Source organism: Microtus pennsylvanicus, chromosome 20 (assembly GCF_037038515.1).
Source record: "Microtus pennsylvanicus isolate mMicPen1 chromosome 20, mMicPen1.hap1, whole genome shotgun sequence".
Taxonomy (NCBI): domain Eukaryota; kingdom Metazoa; phylum Chordata; class Mammalia; order Rodentia; family Cricetidae; genus Microtus; species Microtus pennsylvanicus.
Genome location: NC_134598.1, coordinates 20,733,391 through 20,749,988, shown reverse-complemented (window position 1 = coordinate 20,749,988; position 16,598 = coordinate 20,733,391). Strand labels below are relative to the sequence as shown.

The window sequence follows — 16,598 nt, the reverse complement described above, 5'->3', positions numbered from 1 at the left end:
GTGGTTCAGTTTAGGTAACACCCTTTCCAAAGAGGCCATAGTGTATTGGGGAAAGAAATAGCCAAGACAGCAGTAATTTCTGTGTGAGGAGGTATGAGATCATTAAAAAGCAAGACCATGATGTCACTTGCTGAAGATGGTAACCAAGCCCTGAGTTATCTGAAATTCAAAGCTCCCCTTGGCATGATGCTTCCTTATCATCTTGAAACCTAAACTTTATTCTCTGTTCTACTCAGAAACCCTGGGCTTCAGAAATGAAGCATTTTTTTTTCTGTTTTCCTGCAGACTTCTGAAATAACACACTATCTTTGTCCTCTTGGTAGTGCCTACAGGATCCAGAGTGAAGAATTTCTTGGGATTTGAATATGAGATTACTCTTTATTCCTCGAAGGGAAAGCCTAAAACATTCCCTTCTTTCCTTATTAACCAAGACTGAGTGGGTCCTAGCTGTGTTATTACTAATGCTACTTTTTGTTTCATGTCAAAATTAAAGAAGATGCTGATCTCTTTATCTCCCTGGCAGCATTATCACAGGGCCAAGAAAAGATCACACTAAAACCACGACCAACGATTTAGAAGAGAGCAGGATGATAACCCTGTGTCATATTTGTGTTTAGTCAAAGGATACACCCCAAAGAAAGCTCTCCTGGTGGTTTCCCAGGACGGGAGCATGCTACCTGAATAACTGCTGTGAATCTGTCACCATATGAACAAACATTAAAGCCAGGAGCTCAGTATCTACAGAATGAGAAATTGACTGGCGGTGAAGTAAACGCCATTTGGACAATTCCACACAATCTCTGCCATGCTATCACAGCCCCAAGACAAGGTCAGAGGAACACAGCAGGAAGTAGATAAGCCATGCTTCCCGTAGCAGCAATGAACCTGGTCAGAAAAAAAATGTATACCCCTGAGAGAGGAAGAGTCAGAGACCAATGGTTTTAATAACTGTGAGCACCATGTTTTGAAGGAAGGCAATTGCAGTTAAAATCTTTTAAATGTGCTGTTCCATGTTGTCTGAAAATTACTGACTCACAGTTTTATTTCTGCACATTAGATTTCTGGATGCAATTACAGGAGCACCTTCTAAAATTCATGAGCATTTTGTATTCATAGCAACTCACACACCATAACTGTCACACTAAATTAAATGGCTGCAGTATGCTTCAAAATCAAAAAATTTCTAACAGCCACGTGGACATGGATTTTCTCTTCTAAGACAACTGTAAATTCTATAAATGATATTAATTGACACCAAACAGTAAAGACACAGGAATATTGCTTATTCAGTCTTAGGACCCACAGTAGTTTGAACATCACTCGAATGCTTTCTGATGAAGTCACTCATACAGAAATGACTCCTATAATGCTATAACTGGTACACAACAAAGGGCAGAATCTAAGATGAGCGGAAGGCATGAACTTCATTTGTTTGATTTTTCTGCATGTCACTGCTTCTAATCAAGAATCACCCTACACATACAAGTTAAGCAAGCACTAAGGTGCACAAAAAATTTCCAGTTGATTAATTGATTGGTACAACTAGTGAAAAATGAGTCTGAAAGTAAGTTTATTAACAAAAAAATTCCAAAACTATTTTGTTCATGAGAAAAATGAGACATCCTTGTGCCCATTTTCTCATTTATTCTACCTTATTTATTATAATATTTTATTTTTCAAACACACAGTTTCACCACCAACTAAAGGAGGAATCCATTTCTATCACATCTTGCTACATTACATCTTTATAATTTATAATGAAACCTAGTACTCAAAATCTATGTATTAAAATTTCTGTTTGATGCAAATGGAAGACACCATTCCTCACTGGCGCCAGGTTAAGCATGGAATGGTTTTATGCAAAGGCTCTCTAACATTCAAGGACTTAAATAATACTAGAAGTCATAAGCAAAAGTTATACTCCATGAGCAATACTACTATTCTTGTGCACCTACCGATTCGTGCATGGCAAAGCAACTCATAATTAGAATGAGGGGCATGTAAATGGTTTAAAACTATGAGGGCCTCAAATGTTATCACTGAAATCCTGAAAAATCCCCTTGATAGAGATGATTCATTTAAAGTTTGGTTATATAAAGAGTTTTAAAGTTAAAAAATGTATTTCCAGAAATTTGGAGAGCATTCAGCCACAAATAGGCTCACCTTTTCTCAGGCAAACCCTATTCTTTCCCTATTTTCTCTTAAGAGGTTTTTATATAATAATAAGTGTTGTTATATAATAAGTTATTAATTTCAACCTGATTTCAAGAAATACTATGTTTTTATTTAGAAATATAGTATAGAACTTTATATACATATATATGTGTATAGAATATATATGTGTGTATAGAATATGTATAGAACTTTATATACATATATCTACATATATAAAACTTTCATTATCCATTCATCTGTTGACAGATGTCCAGGTTGATTATAGTTCTTTGTTACAATGAATAGAGAAATAATAAATAATAAACATGGGTGTGCTATTATCTCTAGGATAGGGTAGAGAGTTCTCTGGGCATGTGCCAAGGGATGAAATAGTTGGGGCATATGGTAGTCCTATATTTAGTTTTTAATATGATTTAAAAAAATGTGAATACAACCAGAATATTCAATAATAAAATGTTCCACCTTTTTGGATGTACTACTTCTATAAAGGTTCCATAATCCTTATGTAGTTACTGTAATAACAGATGAAGAAATATACTCTTATCTAGTCTAATGAGAAAGGACTTGTTTTAACAAACTCTATATTTTTTAAACTTTTATAGAAATGCATTATATTTCATGGTATTAAAATAATTCTACATGAAGAAATATTATTGCATAACTCTTTCAAGTAAATTCATAGCATTTATGTATTCTATGGAAGAAGGGGAACCATGTACCAATGATAAATGCAAGTAATAGAGTTCATTCAGTAGAAATCAATTTTAAGACAAATATTGTTTTAGCTCTGACATGTGATATTCTTTACTAATAACAACTCATCCCATTGAGGTCTGCTTTTTTAGACATATCAATAAGAATGTGAAAATTATGTTAGAGGCACAAGGAAGCCTATATCAATTATTTAAATGTCACAGGTCATGTGGCTACCAATTTAATCAGTTAAATTTTATATTCTATATCATGATGCTTTACAGTATTTTATAGTAGATGGAACTTGAAATATTTTCACTTTAAATTTCAGTATTTTTGCCAGTTAACTGGATAATTAGCAAAAATGTTTGAAAAACTATTTACTGTTGTCAGGGAATTAATATGTTACATTTCAATTCAATGATTTTCCATACGCTTAAATATTCAATACAACAAACATGATCTGAAAAAGAGAAATGATAAAACCAAAGAAATACACATACAGCATTATGTGTAATCATAAATGCATAAAAAACCTGAGTTTCATAATAGATATAAAAAATTTAAAGGTCAGGGGAAAAAATAAAACTGCTTTTAAGACAGGATTAATAGTAAACTGTAGCCCATAAAACTTTTTACTGAGTCAACAATATAAACTTGTCAAAAAATGAACAGTTGTATTCAATCACAAACTGGTTAATGATGCAGCATAATTAAAAATATATACACCCTTAGGTGATTTGTGAGCATCATAGAGCTCATTTTCACAAATGTAATGATACAGATAAAATATTGGATATATCTTTTTAATAGAATAAAACATGACATTTACAATCTATTGTCACTACAAAACAGTGAACTGTTTTTCAGTAATATTTTCTTTATAGATATGAGTAAGCACTGAAGTCGTGAATGAATGATACAGTTATGGAATACAGAAGCTGGCAACATAGATGCTCTTAACAGTAACACATATAAAAATCTATCCATACTGGGAAATGATCCACTTTAAAATACTAGCAGAATACTAGTAGTTGCTGGCATCGGCATGACCCAAGCCCCTGTGTGCTGCACTCACTAGAGAGACAAAAGCAGGTGGAAGGAGTTTACATCAAAATCCTACAGGAGCACCATCTCATCTGGTGTGTCTAGATGATGTCTAGATGGTAGGTATGTCACCGGGACTGTACACTGCACAAACAGTGTGACATTGCTGAGAGAAGTGGGCACAGAAACTACTTGCTGTTTTGTGTTTTCCTTTGGAGATTATAATATAATTACATCATTTCTCCTTTCCCTTTCTTCCTTCCAAAACCTTCCATAAAAGTCTCTTTGCTCTCTTTCAAATTCATGTCTTATTTTTCAACCATTGTTATTGTATGTATATGTGCTTGCATACACACACACACACACACACACACACACAATATAACCTAAATATAACCTGCTCAGTTTATATACTGTTGCTTGTATGCATGTTTCCAGTACTGGCCATTGATTTAATTTTCTATTTTCTATAGACAAGCTAATTTTATCATCTATAAATTACTGGTCAGTTGAGAAGAGGGTTATTTTAAAAAACAAGAATTGCCATTTTAAACTTTAATTTGAATATGTTTATGTTATGGGGCTTCCATTTGAGATTACAATTGATCTGGAATCATGCAAAAGCAAAACACATTTCACCACCTCTAAAACCAACGCAATCAATCAATTTGACCTGAATATAACTGGTTTGTTTTTCTTTTATGTGGGCAGGTCAAAATTTTTGCTTACTTTACCACAATATTTCCTAAGCTCCGAGCCTTCAATTTTTGCATGTTGTCATCCAAAATCATAACTGTAAGAAAAATGTGAACACAAGTCTGAACATGATTGTGAACACAACACTAACTCTCAAACGTCAAATATTTTCCCATATTTTCTAAATTCAATCCTAAAGTTTCTAGCTCAAAATATTATTTGTATTCCTGTAAGACCATGAAGATATATTGGCAAGCTAAAATATGTTTTATAAAAGTACAAAAGGCCATGTATTTCACATGTAGCAAGACAATAAATTTCCTCAGGACCTTCCTAAAATAAATACATATATCTAAGAACCCCACAGACTTCTTTGTATATATATGTCCACATAAGAATATTAAACATATGTTTAACTTTAATAAATTAAAGGATGCAGCTCAAAAATACAGCTAAATACACAAACAATAAAAACAAATATGCATTTGTGAGATGTAAATTAGGAAAATTTACATTTCTAAATATCATTCTAATAGTTTCTGTGATGTCCTCATATAATATGGAAAGTGTTTTATTAGCAAATCATGTGCCCACATTATAGTATATCAAACATAAAAATGAATTCTAATCATCTAGCTTCTTTTTGTACAGTTTTTACGCTGCTCTCTTAGCTGCAATCATCCTTATGCAGCTACAAGAATACACTGACACATGATTAAATTAATCACCTGGATCTTTTTCCTAAAAAAGACTTCCTTTCCTTTCCCAAAGTAGCTTGCTTCTTTATCATAATTCTATGTGTTACAGTATACTTTCAAAGTTCTGTATCACCGTAAAAAGAACCTAAATATGTCAGCCATTAAGTCCCTGCTTCCTCAACTAGAGCAGTTGAAACCATCCTCTGGAAACCACTGGCTTTCAGACAATGAGGAGTTCCTGTGTTAAAGTGAAGCATCAAAGCTTAACTCTTTCTTACAACTGGGTATAAAAATGGACCAGAAATACTATGGGGAAAATGTGTTCAACATCTTCCACAATTGGCAGCCCCTAAAACTGTCTTAACACAAAGCCAGTTCTCTGATCAAAAAAAAGAGGGTGACAACTGTTCATTAGAGGGATTCAGTAGGCAGGACTTCACGTTCCCATGGCAAAAGAAGTCTAGACTTTACAGAATAATAAAACAGATATCTGCCCTCAGTAAAATGTCCAACATGACTGTCTAAACATGACCGTAATAAGGGCAACAGCAATAGACAAGCTAAAGCGGACAGAGAACACTCATGATGCTTCAATGCTATGTAAGAAACTATAGATAACTAAGCAAGCTGGGAGTAGGAGAAATAGTCCTCCCCAAAGAACAGCACATAATCTGGTTTTCCAATACCAAATCATCTGCCCTGAAAATAAGCATATATTTAACCTGTCTTAGTCAGGCTTTCTATTGTGTTAATGAAACACCATGACCAAAATGCAACTTGGGCAGTAAAAGGTTTATAATTCCATAGCAATTCATTCTAAAAGGAACTGAGGTCAGCTACTCAGGCAGGTTAGAAGCCTAGAGGCAGGAGCTGATGATGCAGAGGCCATGGAAGAACGCTGCTTACTGGCTTGTTCCCCACGGCTTGCTAAGCCTGCTTTCTATAGAACTCAAGACTACCAACATGGATAGCACCACCCACAATGAGCTGGGCTTTTCCCTATTGATCACTAAGAAAATATTCTACACCTGGATTTTATGGTAGCATTTTCTCAATAGAGGCTCCCTCCTCTCTGATGACTCTAGCTTGTGTCAAGTTAAAATAAAACTAGCCAGTGCATGACAATAAGCAGATTGTCCCTGAAAACGAGGTTTTCCCCATAAATGTAATACACAAAATTGGGTGCCATAAGTAAACTATATATAAGACCTTTATATATTACCTACACATAGACACACACACAATAATATATAAATATAAAACCTTTACATATTACCTACACACACATAATAACATATATAGATTATGTCATACGATGATGTCTCATTTCCATTTTTCTACAGTGGATGTCTGAATATGTATCAATTTGGTCTCCCTGGCTTCTCTGAAGTGTTTGTAGCACTAACAGCTGAGATTTCATTTCTTGTGTAACTGCTTGGTTGTTACAATTCGCAAGCACTAGAACGTCCTACAATTATAATAAGCATTTAGAAAGATTAAAATTGAATGTTGAAAAAGTTAAAAAAATTGCAACTAAGGAGAGAAGTCCCATAGAAATTATTTGGCTAAAATGGCCTCTACTATAAATATAAAAGATCAATATTGGAAGGATATATTATTGCTGTATAAATACCATAGTAAAAAAATATTTCTTTAAAATCTTTTACTCTCCAATTAGTTCTAGCCAACAAGATTCAAGAACCTTTTCAACATTCTTCAAAAGCATCATGGAAGAAGCTTTTTAACAAAACATGGGACAAAGAAAACCACGGAGATTTCAATGTTCTTGAAAAACTAAAGTGCTATATTACTATAGCAATTATGTGAAGTATTTCTGTTTCTTCAAGTTATTCATCTTTAAATACTTATGAATCTACAGATGAAATAATATGCATCATCAAAAAATGAAATGATATATGTAAATACTGGGCACTCCACATGCCATAATTTCAAACCTATATCCATAAAAGACTCTTCAAGTGATATTTACATGACTGTTTTAGTTATTCAAAAGAAGCCATTAGAAGAACATAGCATTCTTTGTCATAGCAAAAACCGAGGTACTCATTTGTAATATATGATATTCTTAAAATCGAGTACTCTATATACTAGGCAAAAAAAATCAAATTCACAGTGCACATTTTAAACTTACCATCATGACTTACCATTGTATCCTGGAACACACTTTCCTGCCTGCCCTGGTGGAGGTGTTTTGGAGTTACCCAGTCCAATACATGATGCTGTTATTGGGGATCCAGTCTCTGAGGGGAAATGCATGGCTTATTACGTCACTTCAGCATTGAGTTACATTTCTTTAGTATTTGTGCAGTTTCTTTAATACTGGACCTGTTTACATATCCTTATACCAACAATAAAAATCAGAGAACTACCAAATACATTATTAAGAAAGGAAAGAACAATATTTGGCGCATTCAATTTTAAAGCTAGATGGTATATTTAGGGTAATTCATATGGTGCATTTCTTCTAAAGAAAAGGAAGAGGATTGTGGGGTTAGTAATAGGACAGGAGATAGAAGAATGGAAAAGTCCATAAGCTTGAAGGCTTTGCAACAAAGGCTAAAAGATAAAAGAGCACTGGAAAGCATATTCCTCCTAAGTCATCTAAAGTTATTATGTTGTTCAATATAAAGCTTATTTGTGTGCTATATTACAAGCAGATTTAGCTTGTTGTCTCGAGAACCTGCATCTTAAGCTGAGGAAATGTATTAAAGGGGCCAAAGCATTAGGAAACTTGAGAACCACTGTTCTAAGATTTAAGATACTAAGCATGTGCCCCTTCTACTGATAGTCAGTAACAAGGACTAGATGTTTCTGAGGCTTGAGAGTATTCACGGATATCTTTGTAGCATTTATAATCTCATTTTTTTCAAAAAATGGCATTTTGTATCCATGAAATAATCATCTTATTTTTATTTCCCCAACCATACAATCAATGCAAAGAAAGAAATGTACATGATTGGATAGACTAACAGTGTTTTCTCCCTCGTAGTTTTAAAGACATAGTCACCTCAATTACTGTTCATAACTGATGGGAGAGATAGAATACCCTTGCAGGCTTACATGCTTAACGAAGGGAGCATGTGAAACAGTGTCCTGTGCTGTACACAAATACAACCTACCGGGACACTGAGACATGGTAGAGAAGGGAACAGACCTTCCTAGGGGCTTCTGTGCCTCCACCAGCACTTCAGCTGCTCCAATGAATCTAATTGAAAAAGTATTTGCTGTCAAATTTTGTCAAGATGGCCACTCTAATCAACTGGAGTTCAAACTCTCTAGAGGTTTCAGGAAGGTAAGACCTGTGTAGCTTGTTAACAGACATGTTTGGAATCCAAAAAAGAGCCAGCTGTCTCGAGTGCCTACCAAAGTCTAGTACTTGCTTCCTAAAATACTAACAAACAATCCCATAACAAATAGCAAAACAAATAAAGTGTAATTGGTACCATAATTATATAGGTTTTTTTAAGTATGCTGTCTTAGCTGGCCTGGAACTCTCTATGTATGTCGATGAAAACCAGGCTGGCCTAGAACTCACAGATGTCCTACTGTCTTTGCCTACTTGGCCCTTTGCACTAAAGGTATGTAACAGGGAGCCTGCCTTACTGTGAAATCTCATTACCAATGTCAGCACTCTGGTCTTCCCACTTCACAAGGAAAGGCGTGTTGAAAGATGGAAGAAAACTTTCCTTAAATGAAAATTTAGAAAAGGATTAGTAAGAAATCATCACCCTGCTCTGCATGAGAAGATAACATACGCTTCTAAGATGCTTACGTTATATTCTATTCATACTCTTTCAACTTTCAGCTGTCTTGGTCTGTTTTTCTTGTTATAATTATTATTATTATCACTATTATACTATAGAAAGCACATTTTCTATATAACTAATTTTACTCAGAATAGTAAGGATGCTGAAAAAGATAATCCATTTGGTCACTTAAATTAGAGGAAGTTTATGTTTTGAAAATTAGTGATTCAAATATCCTATTTAGAGAAATTTTATATTCAGTTAGAGGATTAGTAAAAGAACTGCTGCTAATGACAGGCATAGGATAGGATCCAGCAAAAGGCAGTGATTAGGACTGTCAGGGTAATAAGGAGTCTTAGACAGGAGCAAGGGGTTCAAAACACATTATTTATTCGCTAATAGTTTTCTGTCCTTGTAACTATGAATATCTTGAGATGCAACAACTTATCCTTCTGCCATAACATCAAGCTCCCAGGTGTAAACCCATCCTCATGAACCCACTGTACATAAAGCTGTCCCAATGCAAAGCCGATTTCTAGCTAGAGAAAGTCCCACCTCCCACCCTCCAGGTTCCAGTCCTTAAATGCAACCCCTAAGCTCCCCTCTGAAGATCTTCTGACAGCATCTGCTTCATGCTACTGATGCTATAATTAACTCCCTAGCTGTTATCTGGGGAACCAGGAAATCCAGATGTCACATTCTGATTATGAAATAGCTGTATTAAATAAACCAGAACATTATTTTTCAGCAAGAGAATTGGAAACGACATTTCAAGAAATTGCTACAAAGATATGGAGAGTAAGAAGTGAAATGCTCCGCATGTTACTAGATTAATTTCTGTGATGAGACCCATTTAGAAAGCAGAAGGCCAGAGACTGAAGAATGCAAGGACTATCCATGGGTGCGGCTTTTATGTAACTGCACATAAAAGTGGAACACATCATTGAAAATATTACAAAAGGTTTCTGACAAAATAAAATATAATAAGTTGAAGCAAAAAAAAATCAAGTTGATGGTGGACATGGCAACCCAACAGGAAAAATAGAGTCCCAAGGGCAGGAAAAGAGTCAGAGACCTGTTCATTATCACAGGAGTCTCATAAATATAAAAAGGTAATAGCTATAATATATATGCAGAGGACTTGTTATCTTCTGAGAACAACTGTATGAGTTAGATGTAGACATTTTCCTTTTTTGACCAGAACCAAACTCTTTTTCTTCTTTGTACCTTTCTTTTATGTCATTTGTATCAGAAGGAATAGAACGGTCAAGCCCTTTTCATATTGTTCCAAAGAAAGATTTTGAGACAAGTAAAATACACTCCTGATGTTTTAGGATTTAGATTCCACTATTGAATTCAGAGCATCTTAAAACTGAATAGGAAATCACAGATTGTAGTCCCCAAATGAATGATGGAGAAAGAGATATTGAAGATCTCGAAAATAGAAGGACTGAATGTATTTCTATTGCATAATTTTATTTTAAATAATAATATTTAAAAGTCTATTATTTAATGATTTTTTTTTATATTGTCTCCTCATCAAGAAGAATTCCTTCTTTGAGTAAAGGAATGCTATGCTGTGATTACATACCAAATGGAAATAACAGCGTATGTGAAGGCTCTGAAAAGAGTCTATCCGGAACTTTAATTGTTCAGCCGAGCATAAGTCCAGAGAGAATGGGTGGATTAAAAGAGATGAAAGCAAAGTGAGAGAAGTAAATCACAAAGGACTGTCTGTGCCAAGATTATCAATCTGGACATTTGTCCGTGGACAGTAGGATCCTCAGAGATTAATGGAGACAATCATTGCTAAATTACTTTAGAGAATTCTTAATTCACTTGTAAACTAAAGCACTAAATTACCGATCCCAATATTTAGAAATAAATCAGGTGTATGATGGTAATCAGGCAAAGGTGAGCGGCCGTGAAAAGGAGACCAACTTAAGTTATATTCAGAATGGAAAGGCCTTAGTAATTGCTGACATTAAGAAGCAAGAGGAGGTGTCTGTTAAACTCCAAGGATTTATTTCACAAAATCACCAATCAGCATTAAACGTGAGTGACAGTCAAGAGAATGGGCAAGATGGCAAGAGCACAAGTCCATTTGTGTATCTCAGAGTCCCAGCTGTATCCCATAAACTGCTCTTGCACCCCTACCATAGCTCTGGAGACACTGGGTTAGGCAATGCTTATTGAGAACCTGGTAGTCAACGACATTCAAAGCTGATGTTCTGGGGCTAAATCAATTCAGCAGGCTGACGACGACTGAGTCAGATTCGTCAGAGCATCACGGTGGGAAAAGAGGCAATTTGTAAAGAAATCGTTCTCCTCACTTCTGAACCTTTACAGTGAGCTATAAATAACTTGAATGGGTGGTAGCCGAGAGAAAGCAGAAACAGTGAGCTGGATCCTGGTGAAAGAAAATCAATTTGATCTCTGTGTTCAAGAGACTAGAGTTATGGTTGGCAATACTTAAATCAAAGCACTCTAACTTTCGTATGGGATGCAGAACATTTGTTGGAGGCGTGAGAATGGTCTTCTCAGTACACTGTGGGAGAATCCCACATGTAATCAGCAGCTCAATTCGATGAGAAATGTTGATTAATGGAAGCATGAGATAAAGCCCAGAAAGGAAGCATCCCAGTTCACAGTAAACAATAGGAGCTCTGGTTCAAACCACAAGGACTTTACAGAATTTAATTTTGTTTGGTTAAGTGCACCTCTTACATTCTAAATTTTCATGATTTTGAAGTATCTACAGGCCAGGATGCTAAAGATGGCCTTTTCTTTCATGTAAGATTATTCAGAAAAAAAGGCAGAAAGCATAAATAAGACATATTGTCTGTGAACTAATAGAGCTCTTACATCCTGTGTGCTTGAATCTGGAGTACCTACAGCGAAGAAGGTGATTCTTGCAGCTATGGAAGGCTATTCATAGCAAGAAAAGAAAAACGAAATAATATTTATTGCATTTCAATAGTAAACTGGGAATCGTTATGATTTCTATACACGTTTCATTTCATGAGCAGCTTTCTAGGAAGCCCAATGGGAAACGACTGAGCAGAAGATCAAGGGCTAGTCTGTTGCTGTAGAGTACGTGGCTGGAACTGGGATTTCAACACTGCCCTATTAAGATTCAACTACAACTTCTACTGTACACCTTGCCTTTCCAAGGAGTATCATCATCTGCTGTTCTCTAAATGAAGATAGACAGTAAAGAAGACCCGGAGGGATTCTGTTGGGCCAAGGGGCTAAAGCAAAAGGTTGTGTGACATGGGAGAAAACAAATTTCCAGAGGAATACTTCTCAAGGAAAGATTTAGAAACCTTTGTTATTGTGATGATCTTTATAAACATGATATGATACACATCTTTGTAGGTTAGGTTATAACAGATCCTTGATGAAGGCATGAGAATAGGAGTACATGATATTTCAAAAACCAAGTAGCAATAAGAATGATCAGTTTCCTAATGTTTTATCTCTTTCCAATACTTTATCACTAATACAATAATGTCACAAAAAGAGATTTTAAGAAACAATTATACATCCCAAAAGTAATTCCTGTAATAATACTTTCTAAAACATGATGCCCTTTTTACACTAAAATGGTATAAAGATAAAAATGTATAACTACTGCTTGGTTTGAAATTCATTTTCAGGAGGATTGACAATCTGGAAATATTTATTCACTTTCGAAACAAGAGTCTTATCAAAAACGTTCTATATTTCACATAAGATTATTGATTCCAAAACAAAATTCATGTAACTTACCTCCAAGTTCCGGTGTTTCAAAATATCACTAAAAATTACCTACTCTAAACTAATGAAGACAGCAGCAAATGAGAGAAAAAAACCCGTTACCAGGCAACAGTGATGACATCAAGATTTTGTCTCTCTCTTACCAGATGGATACTGTCACCGTCTCTGAGGTGACACATTACTGAGGTGACAGTTCATCTGGATAACTGCTTTTCCCCAACCACAACATATCATGCTATAATATATGAAAGATCTTTTCTCTGAAGGAAAGTGAAACAAATCTATTTTGAACTTGAAAATGTAAAAGACAAAGTTGAATCATCCATTAGGAATTCATTCATATTTTCCCAAGGCTTTTTGCAGTCTACTATTTGAAAATACAACAGAATCTTCTTGATAATCCAATTCACAGGTAATGGCAATATTGGTCCAATCCAGCCTTTGAGTTACACATTATGCACTCACCTGTGCATATACTGTTCTTATATTTACAGAAATCTACCCTGAAGAAATTGCCACCTTAGCATAAAACTGATATAATAGTAAGAATAGGGCAAAACCCAGATACAGAAAGTAGCAAAGAGTTAATAAGACGAGTTTACAAGGCAGCTTCATTATTTGCAGCTACATTTTATACCATGATCTACAGCTACCAAAACATGTGTTAGTGGCACTGGATATTCAATATCCAGAGAATAGATTTGTAAATAAACTCCTCAAGGCAAAGTCACCAAATGGGCACTTCGCTCATTGAGAAATCTGCTCAAAGGAGCCTCTGATACTTTAACTCTGAGATGGGATGGTACAGTAAAAGCTACAAGATCTCTTAGGGGCACAAGCTACAAACACATATAAGTAGGTTTAAACTGAGAGACAGCCATTCATACAGCAAAGGGTTAGAGTGGATGGATATAGGGAATAAGAGGAACTGTAAATCTTTCAAAGCTTAACTCCTGGAATGAAGGACATCTCTTCTAATAGATTAAACTTAAAATGTTAGACTAGCAAGCTGATGTCCCTTGTCAATAAGTAGACCAACCCGTATGTGTAGACACAGCATCTACAATATGAGGATAAAGAGATAAGAATAATTCAGAATAAACAAGTGGCCTGTACACTGATGCATGATTAGCTAAGTAATTCAATAAATATATAACAAATAATAATATATAATAAATATATAAGACAAGTAAGTCAGTTCAAGAGTTTCTCAGCATCATTTCCCACAGAGATGTTTGTTTAGCATATTTGTTAACAAGGGGCAATTGGTTATTAAATGTGTGAGTTTGCTTATTCTAAGTAAAAGGCATTGTTTTCTTAAAATAGAAAACAAATTCCTGGCCTAATGGATCTTCTGTACACTTTCTTAAGGCTAAGGGGGTGATTTGGAAAGCCTTCCCAACTGTAGCCAAACACTTGTTGTCATAGTCCATTCTCAGGAAGTATATTCTCCTTGTCCGAGTTACTTTTCTCCTGCTGTGACAAAACATCATGAGCAAGGCAGCAGGAGAGAAAGCATTAGATTAGGTTTATGGTTTATGAGGTTTAGAGACCATAATGGCAGAGGGAAGGCAAGATGCTAGGAACATCTGAGAGCTCCCATTTCAAAATCATGAGTAAGAAACAAAGGAGGCATACTGGAGTTTGTTCAAGTCCTTTGAAACCTCAAAGTCACAGTGATGCATTTCCTTCAACAAAGCCACATAACCTTACCATTCCTTAACATTTCCATCAACTGGTGACCAGATATTCAAACATACGAGCTTTTCACTTAAACCACCACAGTACTGAACTGAGCAAAAATAAATTTATCATTTTAATTACTTTTTACAGCCTTTAAAATCATGTTATCAGTGTATGGGAACCATTTAGAGAAATGGTTGTAAGTTATGTGCTGGCATGTCTGGAGTTTGCTGGAGCATCTTAACCTCTAGTTTAATAAAATCCAGTGATCAAATTCTTTCTCAGAGGAGAAATATTTAGGCTGTATATAAACTGTAGTGACCTTAGAGCTCCAACTGCAATTTAAACTGTAGAAGCTCAATCAAAAAGAATGAGAAATACTATAATTACTCAAAATATAAGAACTCAACAAAGATGGCTCAAGGCACATAGAGCGAAATCAATAATTTTAATTACTACCAGTGTCTATTAGATGACTGCCATTTTCTCACTGAAATTAATTCCTAGCCATTGTCAAGTGCTAGGAAGAATTTTATTCCTTCCTTGATGTCATGAAAATGAAATAAATAATAAAATCATCTAGGAAAGAAGGCTCAAGGAGGTAGTGATTAGCACATTTCAGTTACATCATACCTCTCTAGACATCAAAACAATTAAAGCATTTTTCTTATAAACATCATATCTCCTGATGAGAACAGCATAAGTGAGATACAAGCATCTAGAAAGAGTTATGAATTCTTGATCTAAGCCCTTCACAAAGGTGCCCTTTTCCAAGTTATTATAGAACCTGAATGTTACAAGTTGTGGTCATTGATTCTTTCATTTTGACCTTTATTTAGTTTTTAGTTCATGTGTATGAAGATTTTTGCATCAAATCCCCTGGTACCTGAATTATAAGTGGTTGTGAGCCACTGCGTGGATGCTAAGCATCCTCTGGATATTCAGCAAGTCCTCTCAAACACTAAGCCATCTCTACACTCCAATGGTCATTGTTTTTAAAATGACAATGATAGGAAAAATATAAAAAATAGTCAAAAGTAAGAGACTGAGATGTTTTGTTGTAGTCATTTTTAATGCAATACCATGTTTTATTACACTTGGGAAATAAAATTGGAAGGATGAGAGAAAAGTGAGCCTTACAAACGGGAAGGGTCTACTCTGAGTTAGTCCAAAGTGTAAGAGAAATTTTGTTAGGCTATTTATTCTTAAGAACGTCCTCAACTCATCTAGAGTCAGAAAAAGCAATTCTAACAAAGAGCATCATTTGCTACCTGGACAGTCCTAGATTGTGAAAACCATGTTACCTGCCTGATGTCTGGAAAATCTCGTTTCTGTACTAACAACTACCCAGAACAATACAATATTTTATTTGGAGATTATACAACCAAGGATAATGAACTTTCAGACTGCTTCATTGTACATTAAATGTTATATCATAGAGGACTAATTATCTATTCTTTTTAAATTTAAAAGCCTCCATATTTCTATTCAAAATGAAAATGAAATATTTGACAATCCAGCTGTTTTCAATCATCTTACAGATAAGTTACAGTGTAGATACAACATTTAAGTGAATGGCGATTCAGTTTTTATTGAGTCTAATGAATGCAACCTTTTAGACTTAGCAAAACTGATTTCTTTTTGATAACATTAAATGTTCACATTATTATAATTTAAAGCAGATGCTTAATGCTTCATTGATTTTGAGCAGCAAAAGTCTCCATTGAAGTTCTCCTGTGAGGGGAGGAGGAACCGTGTCTATACTCAGATACTTCAGAGACTAGCTAATTGTAGATATTTAATCAAACACCAAATAATACTGGTTTTAATAGGTCAAAAGAGAATATTCATGACTGAAGGTTTGTTAGCACTAACTTAAAATCTACTTTACTGACAAGGATTAATATAATAGGGTTGAGAGATAGCCCAGTTGTTAAGAGTGTTCCCTGCTCTTCTGCAGAACATGGACTTTAGCTCCCAACACCCTAGTTAGATGGCTTACAACCGACTGTAACTTCCAAGCCCAAAGTATCAGAAGCCCTCTTTTGGACACTGCAGCAATGCGTGTGTGCACACACAT

General features: G+C 35.1%; 1 protein-coding gene across 1 annotated transcript in view; it reads right to left on the bottom strand.

Annotated features, from left to right (window-relative positions):
* Acss3 (acyl-CoA synthetase short chain family member 3) overlaps nucleotides 1-16,598 on the bottom strand; it is a 150,525-nt gene that overhangs the window by 23,684 nt on the left and 110,243 nt on the right. The window contains exons 10-11 of the mRNA XM_075954457.1: nucleotides 7,475-7,570; nucleotides 4,645-4,708 (exon numbers count right to left, since the gene is read on the bottom strand). Coding sequence (XP_075810572.1) covers nucleotides 4,645-4,708; nucleotides 7,475-7,570 — 160 coding nt within the window. The remainder of the gene's footprint in view (nucleotides 1-4,644; nucleotides 4,709-7,474; nucleotides 7,571-16,598) is intronic.